General features: G+C 34.3%; 1 protein-coding gene across 2 annotated transcripts in view; it reads right to left on the bottom strand.

Annotated features, from left to right (window-relative positions):
* mamdc4 (MAM domain containing 4) overlaps nt 1-13,891 on the bottom strand; it is a 63,131-nt gene that overhangs the window by 24,287 nt on the left and 24,953 nt on the right. For both annotated transcript variants that reach the window (XM_030148585.1, XM_030148584.1), the window contains exons 11-19: nt 11,304-11,459; nt 11,083-11,173; nt 9,013-9,126; nt 7,308-7,412; nt 6,492-6,629; nt 6,263-6,402; nt 4,952-5,060; nt 4,128-4,232; nt 2,688-2,819 (exon numbers count right to left, since the gene is read on the bottom strand). In XM_030148585.1, the coding sequence (XP_030004445.1) occupies nt 2,688-2,819; nt 4,128-4,232; nt 4,952-5,060; nt 6,263-6,402; nt 6,492-6,629; nt 7,308-7,412; nt 9,013-9,126; nt 11,083-11,173; nt 11,304-11,459 (1,090 nt within the window). The remainder of the gene's footprint in view (nt 1-2,687; nt 2,820-4,127; nt 4,233-4,951; nt 5,061-6,262; nt 6,403-6,491; nt 6,630-7,307; nt 7,413-9,012; nt 9,127-11,082; nt 11,174-11,303; nt 11,460-13,891) is intronic.

Genomic DNA, 13,891 nt, shown 5'->3' with positions numbered 1-13,891 from the left:
ACTTTCTGGTAATAGTTTTGCTCATAGTCATTCTCTTCTTTCCATTAGAAACAGTCTTTATGGACACTCCAACTATTTTGGAAATCTCCTTTGGTGTGACGAGTGCATTCAGCAAATCACACACTCTTTGACGTTTGCTTTCCTGATTACTCATATGGGCAAAAGTTTCTGAAAAGGTATGGATAATAGTGTTAGGTATGATTATGACATCAGTATATGTTTGGTTTCAAAACAATTGTCGTAGTGCCTGCTGAGAAAAAACAACTAAATGTTCATTGTACATTTTGCTTCCCCACCCTGTATGTATGTGTGTACATATACATACATACATATATATATATATATATATATATATATATATATATATATATGTATATACACACACACACATATATATATATATATATATATATACACACACATATATATATATATATATATATATATATATATATATATATACACACACATATATATATATATATATATATATATATATATATATATAATATATATATATACACACACATATATATATATATATATATATATATATATATATATATATATATATATATATATATATATACATATATATATATATATATATATATATATATATATATATATATATATATACATATATACATATATATATATATATATATATATATATATACATATACAGTACAGGCCAAAAGTTTGGACACACCTTCTCATTCTTTGCATTTTCTTTATTTTCATGACTATTTTCATTGTAGATTCTCACTGAAGGCATCAAAACTATGAATGAACACATGTGGAATTATGTACTTAACAAAAAAGTGTGAAATAACTGAAAACATCTCTTATATTCTAGTTTCTTCAAAGTAGCCACCCTTAGCTCTGATGACTGCTTTGCACACTCTTGCCATTCTCTTGATGAGCTTCCAGAGGTAGTCACCTGAAATGGTTTCCTAACAGTCTTGAAGAAGTTCCCACAGATGCTTAGCACTTGTTGGCCCTTTTGCCTTCACTCTGCGGTCCAGCTCACCCCAAACCATCTGGATTGGGTTCAGGTCCGGTGACTGTGGAGGCCAGGTCATCTGGCGCAGCACTCCATCACTCTCCTTCTTGGTCAAATATCCCTCACACAGCCTGGAGGTGTGTTTGGGGTCATTGTCCTGTTGAAACATAAATGATGGTCCAACTAAACGCAAACCGGATGGAATGGCATGTCACTTCAGGATGCTGTGGTAGCCATGCTGATTCAGGTTGCCTTCAATCTTGAATAAATCCCCAACAGCGTCACCAGCAAAGCACCCCCACACCATCACACCTCCCCCTCCATGCTTCACGGTGGGAACCAGGCATGTAGCATCCATCCGTTCACCTTTTCTGCGTCGCACAAAGACACGGCGGTTGGATCCAAAGATCTGAAATCTGGACTCATCAGACCAAAGCACAGATTTCCACTGGTCTAATGTCCATTCCTTGGGTTTCTTGGCCCAAATAAATCTCTTGTGTTTGTTGCCTCTCCTGAGCAGTGGTTTCCTAGCAGCTGTTTGACCATGAAGGCCTGATTCACGCAGTCTCCTCTTAACAGTTGTTGTAGAGATGTGTCTGCTGCTAGAGCTCTGTGTGGTATTCATCTGGTCTCTAATCTGAGCTGCTGTTAATTTGCGATTTCTGAGGCTGGTGACTCAGATGAACTTATCTTCAGCATCAGAGGTGACTCTTGGTCTTCCTTTCCTGGGGCGGTCCTCATGTGAGCCAGTTTCGTTGGAGCGCTTGATGGTTTTTGCGACTGCACTTGGGGACACATTCAAAGTTTTTGAAATTTTCTAGACTGACTGACCTTCATTTCTTAAAGTAATGATGGCCACTCGTTTGTCTTTACTTAGCTGATTGGTTCTCGCCATAATATGTATTCTAACAGTTGTCCAATAGGGCTGTCAGCTGTGCATCAACCTGACTTCTGCACAACACAACTGATGGTCCCAACCCCATCAATAAGGCAAGAAATTCCACTAAGTAACCCTGACAAGGCACAGCTATGAAGTGGAAACCATTTCAGGTGACTACCTCTGGAAGCTCATCAAGAGAATGCCAAGAGTGTGCAGAACAGTCATCAGAGCTAAGGGTGGCTACTTTGAAGAAACTAGAATATAAGAGATGTTTTCAGTTATTTCACACTTTTTTGTTAAGTACATAATTCCACATGTGTTCATTCATAGTTTTGATGCCTTCAGTGAGAATCTACAATGAAAATAGTCATGAAAATAAAGAAAATGCAAAGAATGAGAAGGTGTGTCCAAACTTTTGGCCTGTACTGTATATATATATATATACATATACATACATACATACACACACACACACACACACACACACACATATATATATATATATATATATGCTGGTAGATGTGGATGTGTACATGTATACGTGTATATGTATGTGTATATTTGTGTGTATGTATGTATGTACATATTGTTGGTTTAGACAAAGGGGTGAGACCTAATAAGCTCTGCTTCTTCTCACTCCTTTTCGAATATTACTTTTTTTCTTTTTCTTTTGTGTGTATTGTTATTTTATCCTTCCTTGAATTTTCATTTTTATATTATGTTGTGCAAAGAAGTCAATTAGTAGTAATCAGGAAGCTTGTATTAATGGTTCAGTTCTGTCTTATTTCACGTCGTTCTCACCTGTATTTGGGCCGTAGAGTTTATAGAAGAAGGAGAGGCAGTGATCTGTGGAGATGGACTGGGGGAATGAAAGTAAACGTCCGAACACACCACGAAGCGACGGACTCCACAGGTCCACAGCCAGACTTTTACCTGGACGTCCACACAGAAAAACAGAAGTTCTGTTGTTTAAATCCTCTAATCGGTTCTTCTCAGATTCACCTACATGCATTTGTTTTTAGTCAAATAATGACAAGGAAAAGCCGTCCCATCACTTAAACCTGAAGAACAAAACCAACTGCATTTGTGTCGCTGTTCTGTGAGTTTCACCACAGACAAAACATCAGGAGTGAAAAAGGGACAAATATGCAAACACTCCAGAGGGAAAAACTTTTAACATGTCTTTTTTAAACCTGATTTTTGCATCATGGAATAAAAACACTTTCACCTCACATTTTTGTATGACTGTATTGTGTACGTTTGGTTTTTAGTATTTTTTACTGATTAATTTTAACTCAGCTTTAACAGTAAATTTCAACAGTAAAGCTATTCTGACAATGCTGTTTAGCCTGTTTCACTGCACAAATGGATTTTCTGAACGTACTTGGTCTGAATTTCACATTTGCGTTCGCGCTCTCCCCTGATGAAATAAAGTACATCTATCTATCAAAAAACAAAACTGTAATTACCCAGTTTGGGATAAATAAAGTACATCTATCTATCTATCTATCTATCTATCTATCTATCTATCTATCTATCTATCTATCTATCTATCTATCTATCTATCTATCTATCTATCTATCTATCTATCTATCTATCTATTTTTTGAACACATTCTGAAGCCTTAAGGTAAGAAGTTATTGTTTTGTTTTGTTTTTTATTTATTCCATAATTTTCTGTAGCTGTGACTTATTGATGTAATCATTGTTATTGTATTTTTATTTATTAATTGTAACAAAAGACCCATTGAATATTTTGTCTCTTAAAAAATGCAAATGCAGTAAAATTCAAGTCATAACAACCATAAATACCAATACATCATTAAAAATACATGACTTTTGCAAAACTTGAGATGATTTTACTTAATTTCAGCACTTTTCCAGATTTAAAGATGCTGCTAAAGCATCTTATTAATGCACCACAAGGCAGAAATCCTCTAAAAAAAAAACAATTTTAAGTTCTGTAAATTTGTGAACTCTGACACCTTTCCTTACCATCCTGTTGTTTTATTTGCATTTGCAGTTTGTGCATTAAAAAAAAACTCAACAGAAATGCTGAGTCTCTTCAAACAGTAGACATTCACTAAATTATTGACAGAAATGATAAAACTGATCTTCCATTGCATGAATTACTATTATGGAAAACCTTAAAAAGTACAAAGTGTATTTATTTAATCTGATTGTCTTTTTTAATGTCTTTTTATTCAGACACCGTTTTAATTTTCGTGCTCCATAAACTCACCGATCCCAACCGTGTGGTCCATCCCGTCCACCAGCGTCCAGTCAAAGTTATCACTGGTGTCCTGATACCAGTCACATAATCCATCCTCAAAATTACACGACACCCCTGGAAAACAGAAAACCCCTGAGTCCACACAGCGTAGATGTGCAATACTGAACAGAATAGAATAGAATAGAATAGAATAGAAAAAAATAGAGTAGAATAGAACACAATAGAATAGAACAACATAGAGTAGAATAGAACACAATAGTATAGAGCAAAATAGAATAGAACACAATAGAATAGAACAGAATAGAATAGAACAAAATAGGGCAGAATAGATAGGATAGAACAGAACAGAATAGAATAGAATAGAACAGAATAGAATAGAACAAAATAGAGTAGAATAGAATAGAACACAATAGAATAGAACAAAATAGAATAGAACACAGTAGGATAGAACAAAATAGAGTAGAATAGAACACAATAGATAGAACAGAATAGAACAAAATAGAATAGAACAAAAAAGAACAAAATAGAATAGAACAATATAGAAAAGAATAGAATAGAACAAAATAGAAAAGAATAGAACAAAATAGGAAAGAATAGAATAGAACAAAATAGAAAAGAATAGAATAGAACAAAATAGAGCAGAACAGAATAGAATAGAACAAAATAGAATAGAATAGAATAGAATAGCAATGAGGAGAAAGAAAGAAAGAAAGAAAGAAAGAAAGAAAGAAAGAAAGAAAGAAAGAATATTACCAGTGTGTATATCTGTGAAGGAGTCTATAAACAGTTTCATGTGTTCATTCTGGACTTTCCCACATTCACATGGGGGTTACCTGTTGGAAAATGTGGACGGTAGTTGGCGTTACATGTGATGAAGTGAACATTTTTGACTTTTATCTCTGCCGACCGATTCAGGATCTCAGCACGAGCTTCGAACACCAGCTGATGAAAAGGAGACAGAAGAACAGAGGAGGGGTCATGACAAACACTCACCTGTGGTTTGACTCTGCTGTTCATGGGAACTTCCAGACAGTGTGTGATTTCCTGTTCTGTCAAACAGCTGTCTGCTTTCTGTCAGGTTTCATCTGTTTTCTGGTGGCTCTTTGAAACTAGTGTCAGTTTTAATGATGTAATAGCGCCCTCTTGTGGTTGCTTTGTGTAAAACCTTCATGTGCGGGCCGAGGGAAATCAACTGTCCGATGTTACATCCACACAACGACTTACTGATTTTAATAATATGTTTATTCTTTTTGTCCTTTTCTGCTGCTGCTTCAATACTCTTATTTCACTTTCGACAAAATCTTATTGATTTTTTTCAGTCCTTTTACTGTTTTTGCTTAATCTTTTACTGCTTCTGTGTTTGTGGTGTAATGTTGTCTATTATTTACATTCTCTTATTATCCTCACAGTATGTTTTTTTCTCATGCTCTATTTTCCTGTTAACATCTGCTGTTATTACTTTACATTTCACCTTATATAACATCTTTTTCAGAATTTTTACCCTAAATTTTGTCTTAGCCCTGAGCCAAGGTCTTTATAAACTACTCTCTCTTTTTAAACTGAATGCCACTATAGTGTAAAATACATTTCCAAACCAAGACATGCCTCAGTTTGTACATTTCTTTATTATTAATAGGGGTGTGTATTGGCAAGAATGTGGTGATATGATACAAATCACAATACTAGGATCACAATACGATATATCATGATACTGTTAAAAAAAAGGCAATAAGATTATTTCTCAGAAGAATTGAATTACACCAGAAATATGTACAAATACTATACACGTTTTTATTTGATCTGAATAGCAGCTAATGCTATATCACAAATTTTTTCTAATTCTCGTAGTTTCCAAAGGAATAAAAATCTGCCTCTCAGACAACAAAGAGTGCTTTTAGGATGCTTCAAATAACCATCAGTTAATAAAACAGTGTTAAATAATAATAAATAAAATAGAAACAAAAAACAAAAACAAAAAAACAAAAATGAACCTCCGTTATATCTGCATTTGAATAAAAACCTAAAAATATGGATACAGTACTTTTTAATATCAATACAGTATTGTGAAATGAGATATCATCATCATATTCATTCTCTCATGTACCATTGATTGAATGAGAATAAAGCGGAGTCTGAAATCTTACCTGGAAGCGGTTTTTCCTGTCTCCAACAGGTACCACGGCGTGTCTCCATGCTTCTTCCTCTGTTCCCGTCTTCCCAGCAAACTCCCACAGTTTCGGCAGAATGCCCAGTGAGCTGTCAATCACCCTGACGGACAGTTCACCTGTAGTGAAGATGAGAAAACTGAGTCACACCTGAAGTTCTTAACAACGGTGTGAAAAGGCGTCACAGCTGCTGGAGTATCTGCGGTACCGATGTGGGCGGGGTTCCCGGTCAGAGCGAAGTCAAAGCTGAGGGTGCAGGCGGGTCCAGACGGGCCCAGGAGAGGGGTCCGGGTCTGGGCTTCGGTCAGCTGCTGACCCCAGGCCTCAGCTACATACAGGTAATCATCTAAGAAAGAAATGGAAGGGTTTACAGAAGACTGATGAGCAAGGTTCTAATAGTTTTGGATTTTTCATTCTAGTTCAGTTTTATTTAGTTTGAACTTTTTTTCTCTAATTCAGTTCGTTTTAATGCGTTTTTAGAGCAGGTTTGATAGTTTTAATTAGTTTTCATTTTGTTCTCAATGCTTAGTTTTAGTTTAGCTTTAATTTTTTTAAAATATCTTTTCTCTTCTTCTCTGTCGTTGTATTCAAATCAATCCCAGACAGGACTCTGCTGCTTTAGTCTCCATGTTTCCAGGTAGAGTGGGGACCAGAAGACGACTGGAAACCACAAGTGAACACAAGTGACGGACCAAAAAGTGTCGGATGGTGACAGCACAGAAAATTGCTCAAGTGAAATAAATCAATTTCGTATCAATCTGAAATTGACAAAGATGAAAACGAAGGGAATTTAATCCATAATTTTTATCTTATTATTTATTTTTAGTTAGTTTTGTAAACACACAATACAGTTTCAACTAGTTATCGTTTTTTTCTTTTAATTATAGTTTTTATTTATTTCAGTTAACGAAAATGTTTTTACAATTCTAGTTTTCATCATTTCGTTAACGATAACAACCTTGCTAATGCAGCGTCTTTGACTTTTATTAATGAGATTCTTAAGAGCTGAACAGTTCTGTGGTACCTGCTGAATGACGTTCAGATGACTCATTTTTATACAGAACCCAACCCTGACTCCCAATGCTGGAATCAGTCCAACCTGAGGCTCCGTTTTCAAATGAGAAGTCACCTGCAGACAAAAAAAAAAAAACATAAAAAAAGTACTGTTATTCAGATCACTAAATATATACAGAGACAGGGAGACTCTAAGAAACTAAATAAACAAATCTAACTCCAGTTTGCTTTTAGGGCTGGGAGGGCTGTTGAGGATGCTGTATGCACCCAGAGCCACACTGTAAGAAAATCTATAATTTAACAGAATTTTCACTGTTTATTTTACAGATTTTTCCTGTATTTTCAAGATACAGGAAAATATCAATGAAATGACAAAAACAGACTGTGATTTTACATGTCTAATGGAAAATAACACGAAAAAACTGTAACTGTGAATAACCATAAAATGTCAGTTTTTTAAAAAAGAGGTTTTTTTTCCTTTTTCACAGAAAAATACAGTTAAAATACATTTGCAAATGCATCATAATTTCACAAATATTTCTTCTCTCTTTATGAGATTAAACTGTTAATTTAAAGTTTAATACTGTAAAAAAAAAATAATAATAATAATAAAACGAGATAAAATTACTGACAATTAACCATAAAAGAAGTATTTGTTCTGTCAGTTGAACCAGACTTGTTTGTTAATTGACAAATATCTTGTGTAATTACAGGAGGTTTCACAACAAAAATGTTGAATAAATGTATTTTTGTGAATGTATAACATGTATAAGCACTGATAAACTGTCCAAATACAGTTTTTATCAGTGGATTGGACAACTGAGTCCCACTGAAAAGTGTATATATATATATATATATATATATATATATATATATATATATATATATATATATATATATATATATATATATATATCCTGTACTGTATATATACTGTATATACTGTATATAATGTGTATATATATATATATATATACTGTATATAATGTATATATATATATATATATATATATATATATACTGTATATAATGTGTGTATATATATATATATATATATATATATATATATATATATATATATATATAGAGAGAGAGAGAGAGAGAGAGAGAGAGAGAGGTAATTTGATTGTTTTAATACATGTAAATATTCTTTATTAAACATTAAAAAGTCAAAAAAAAATTAGCAAAATCTCATGTAAAGTTAGGGCAAAAAACTGTATTTTAATTATGGAAAATTACCGTATTTTTATGAGATGGTTATTTTCTGTTATTTAACAGTATTTTTTCGGCACCCCTGCTGCTGGAATAATACCTTTTTTTTTTTTTTTTTTTACAGTGCATCTGAACAGTGCGAGGAATATTGCACATCTGCTTATTATTATTATTAATAATAATAATAATAATAATAATAATAATAATAATAATAATAATAATAATAATACATTTTAATTACAGGCACCTTTCTTGGCCCTCAAGGACACCGTACAGTAAAACAGGGGAGTATAAAACAAGCAGTAAAACAGAGTCAAAAGTAAAAGGCAGGTTAAAAATTGGACAATGCAGTTGTGGTCACAAAGAGAAAGCGGTCCTAAACAGATGGGTTTAGAGTTTGGATCTGAGGACAGGGAGTGAAGTGGTATTTCTGTCCTGGTTTCGCCTCTGTGCTTTTCACACACCTGATAACAGAAGTAAAACCACAGGATAAATGAACTCACCACATCTACTTTCATCCTCTGCTTTTGGACAGTCGTCATTAAAATCACACATCTTCTCTGGTTGGGTGCAGGGGTGTGGAGGAGGGTCGGGGAATTTGGCCCAGGTGTCATTGACTGTTCAACAGTAGAAATGACAAAAACTGATTCAGTTTAACCCTGTAAAACCTGAACCATTGAATCATTGACAGAAAATTCCATTTATTTAAAACTGGAGCCTTTATTGGCCAAAAAAACAATACAAACCAACCAAAAAAAATGTTTTCACATATCAATGTCCATGTATGAGTTTTATGCAGACACATTTGTTTCTTTATTCATCAATTAAAAAGAATGGATTTGCAATTAAAAAAGAGATTTGAGAGCAATAGACAGTAAATGTCAATAAAAAAAGAGATCGTTTTTGCTTGAAAATCACTTCGGTTTGTTTGCGACTTCAAAAGTTTGGCTTGCAAATTAAACTGCACTTAATGGGCGGGGCCTACGCTGATGGATGACAGAAGAGTTTCCATTGGTGGGTTTGACCTGGCTCCAGCACCGGCTCCAGCTTCCACGTTAAAACCCACTTCTCCGTTGCCTTATGTTGCTGGAGGGTAAGTTGATAGACTATTGCTCTTTGAAATTGAAATATATCTCATGAGTAATGGATTACACTAAATAATGTCGAGTACAGCCTGTACGTTCACAGCAAAACTTTTGAAGTTGAGGCAAAAGTTTTTAACTCACAAGCAAAGAGGACTGATTTAGAAGCAAAAAGATCTTTTTGTTTATTGCCACTTGTCTTTTGCTCCCAAATCTTTTTTTTGGTTGCAAATCCATTCTTTTTGATTGATGAATAAAGAAACAAATTTCTCTCCACAGTTTCCATTTTGTGTCATATTTGATCCATCAGGTCTCAATGCTCAAATATTATTTTTGAACAAACAAAAACATAATATAAGACAAACACGTTGAAAAAATTGTTAATTCCTTTTCTAAATGGTCCCAGTTCTTCCTCCTTCCTCATTAATGACAGTCTTGTAGTGTCACTAAAGGCCTCTGGTGAGTGAACTCCTCCCCCTGGTGGATTATCTGTGTAGTGCATGTATCTAATTATATACATCAGGTTTTTTAAGAAAAAAAATATCACACTGATCATGTAGAGAGCTTCAAAACTCATGGATCAAATATGATACATTCGGTGTTATAGGGTTAAATCAAATGATGGTTTAATAATGGTCCATATCTGAACTACTGTGCAGCGATATGGGGTAACAATTATAAATCAAATATTAATTCTATATTCTCACTTCAAAAAAAGGCAATTCGACTTGTCAATCAAGCACAGTACTTAGCTCCAACAAATCCCCTATTTATAAAATTAAATGCTCTAAAACTATACGGTCTTGTTGACCTTAACACTCTTATTATAATGTCTTAAGCCCAGGCAAAGTAATTATAATTTAAGGGGAACTGAAATCTACAAGAAAATGAAGTGTAGAACAAACATAAAAAGCCAGTGCATCTGTCGGAAATAATCTGTGGAATAATCTGGAGCAAAACTGAAAAATGTCTTCTTCAATTTGTGCATTTAAACGGATGTATAAATCCACTATAATAACAAAATATAAAACATTACAGAAGTACGCATAAAATAAGATATTATTGTAGTTAAGTTATCGTGATAGGAAGATATTATCACATTTATTGATCATTGTATTTGGAGTAAATATTTAAAGTGCATATAAATATTATAGTCTATATTAAAAACAGTTGATTACTTAAATCTGATTGTGTGTGAGGTGACTAAAAAAGTGTATATGAATGGTTTGTACGGATGTTTTGTGTTATTGTAAAAATAAACAGGAAAATGTGTAAACAAAGCAAAGGAAGCGGATCTACTTTGATTATTAGTTTGCAAAAAGGGGGCGGAGTCAATATGTTATACCCACTCCTTTTTGAGCACAGAAAAATGTTATTTATTTATTTTTTTGACCATGTTGTTTGATTCTTTGCTATGTGATGATTCTATGCGCTCATAAATAAAACTACTACTACAGTTTATTAAAAAGGTGAGACAGATGAGGAGGTTACCATTCGATAAACGACATCCAGGAGACAACGTGATGCTGTCGACAGCAACACCTCCATAGGTAAAGTCTCTGATGGCCGCCATTATTAGAATCTACAATGACAGAAAATTCAACAAAACAGGAGGAAAACTGACTCAAATATCACTGGAAATGTAACGTCATCCAAAATATAAATACACAAACACAAAGAAAAATCAGTCCTCATAACCATAATAAACCTGCCTGGAAGGTGGAGTTGGTCACAATCTCCACCTCGGCCTTCACCCAGACGTCGCCCAGAGCTCCGCCCCTCTCCCACACTGGGTGGACGATAGTATCTGCGACCAGAACCGTCAAACCGCCCGACCTGCGCCCAAACTGGTGGGTGTACATGACCATCTGCAGCAGAAGGACGGAGGGAGGGAGATGACGGAGGCCTTTGGTCAGTCAGTATTTACAAAACTGGATTTGTCTAAAGAATGAGTCCAGTTTTAATGTTGATATTATCACATGAAGCCTGTGTCTTATTAATAATGTACGCACTTTTAATATGTAATATGTATTCTTCCTCTGTAGTAGTGTAAAAACCCACGACTGCATAAATATAGTTCTGTGCAAAAGTCTTAGGCCTTTGTTGTTTTTCAGGTTTGAAATGATCATACATATTTACCTCCGCCAAGGAGGTTATGTTTTTGCCAGGGTTTGTTTGTTTGTTTGTTTGTTTGTTTGTTTGTTTGTTTGTTTGTTTGTTTGTTTGTCTGTCCGTTAGTGTGCAACACAACTCAAAAAGTTATGGACAGATCTGGATGAAATTTTCAGGGTTTGTTGGAAATGGGATAAGGAAGAAATGATTAAATTTTGGTGGTGATCGGGGGTGGGGGGGCCCACGGGGGGGGCACTGATCAGCCTTGGCGGAGGTCTGCGCTCTCCGAGTGCTTCTAGTTATTTCTCTTTTCTTCAGATACAACAAGAAAATACAGGAAATATGTGCGCAGCCTTAAAAGACAAAAACTGAACTACGTCTTTTAAAGGTTACAGTCAGTATTTAATGTGATCTCTGACCCCAGGACAAGAAGCAGTACAAACTAGAAGCACTCGGAGAGCGCAGACCTCCGCCAAGGCTGATCAGTGGCCCCCCCCCATGGGCCCCCCCACCCCCGATCACCACCAGAATTTAATCATTTCTTCCTTATCCCATTTCCAACAAACCCTGAAAATTTCATCAAAATCTGTCCATAACTTTTTGAGTTATGTTGCACACTAACGGACAGACAAACAAACAAACAGACAAACAAACCCTGGCAAAAACATAACCTCCTTGGTGGAGGTAATTAAGGCCTTAAATCTCATATTGTCTAAACAAAAGGGTTAAAGACATGTTAAGGTCAGACGGAGGTCCCACTAAATACGAACACTTTGGTTTATAGAAGTAGTTGAATGATGCCTATTATTTTATTCATCTTGTTGACTATGTTAATTTTGTTTACTTTGTTCACTTTTATTCAATTTCTTGATTATTTTGGCACAGATTTTATGTTGTTTTCTGTTCATTTTTTTGTTCATTTTGTTGATTATTTTGTTGGGGGGTTTTTTTGCTAGTTTTTGCATCATGCTGATTTTTACCTCCGCCAGAAGGTATTGTGATCATTTGCTTTGTGTGTTTGCGTGTTTGTTTGTTTGCTTGTTTGTTTGCTTGTTTGCTTATTTGTTTGTTTGTTTGTTTGTTTGTTTGTTTGTTAGCAAGATAACTCAAAAAGTTATGGATGGATTTTCATGAAATTTTCAGGAAATGTTGATACTGGCACAAGGAAGAAATGATTAAATTTTGGTGGTGATCAGCAGGGTTGATCTGTCTTGGCGGAGGTCTGCGCTGTCTGAGTGCTTTTCTTGTTTCAATTTGTTGCTCATTTTGCTTCACTTCAATTATATTTGTTACTAAAACATCAGAAAATTAAGGCCTTAAATCTTACATTGTCTGAACAAAAGGGTTAAAGACATGTTAAGGTCAAAGGGAGGTCCCACTAAATACAAACACTTTGGTTTATAGAAGCTGTTGAATGACGCCTATTATTTTATTCATCTTGTTAATTATGTTAATTTTGTTTACTTTGTTCACTTTTATTCAATTTCTTGATTATTTTGGCACAGATTTTATGTTGTTTTCTGTTCATTTTTTTGTTTATTTTTGTTGGGGTTTTTTTGCTAATTTTTGCATCATGCTGATTTTTTTTTTTCAATTTGTGGCTCATTTTGCTTCATTTCGATTATATTTGTAACTAAAACATCAGAAAATTAATGTCATAAATCTCAAATTGTCTGAACAAAAGGGTTAAAGACATGTTAAGGTCAAAGGGAGGTCCTACTAAATACAAACACTTTGGTTTATAGAAGCAGTTGAATGACGCCTATTATTTTATTCATCTTGTTAATTATGTTAATTTTGTTTACTTTGTTCACTTTTATTCAATTTCTTGATTATTTTGACACAGATTTTTTTTTTGTTCATTTTGTTGATTATTTTGTTGGGGTTATTTTTTGCTACTTTTTGCCTCATGCTGATTTTTTTTTTTCAACTTGTGGCTCATTTTGCTTTGTTTCGATTATATTTGTTACTAAAACATCAGAAAACTAATGTCATAAATCTCAAATTGTCTGAACAAAAGGGTTAAAGACATGTTATGGTCAAAGGGAGGTCACACTAGAAGTAGTTTTTAACCTGAAACTTTAGTTTTTCCTGCTGTTCATACTTCACATATATCAGATTGGATCTAAATGCAGAGACAAATGCATATGTGTGGACATTAGAACTTTACTAAACCAACAAACAGAAT

Source organism: Sphaeramia orbicularis, chromosome 12 (assembly GCF_902148855.1).
Source record: "Sphaeramia orbicularis chromosome 12, fSphaOr1.1, whole genome shotgun sequence".
NCBI classification, from domain to species: domain Eukaryota; kingdom Metazoa; phylum Chordata; class Actinopteri; order Kurtiformes; family Apogonidae; genus Sphaeramia; species Sphaeramia orbicularis.
Note: the sequence above shows the minus strand (reverse complement) of the source record. Positions and strands in the feature narration are given on the sequence as shown.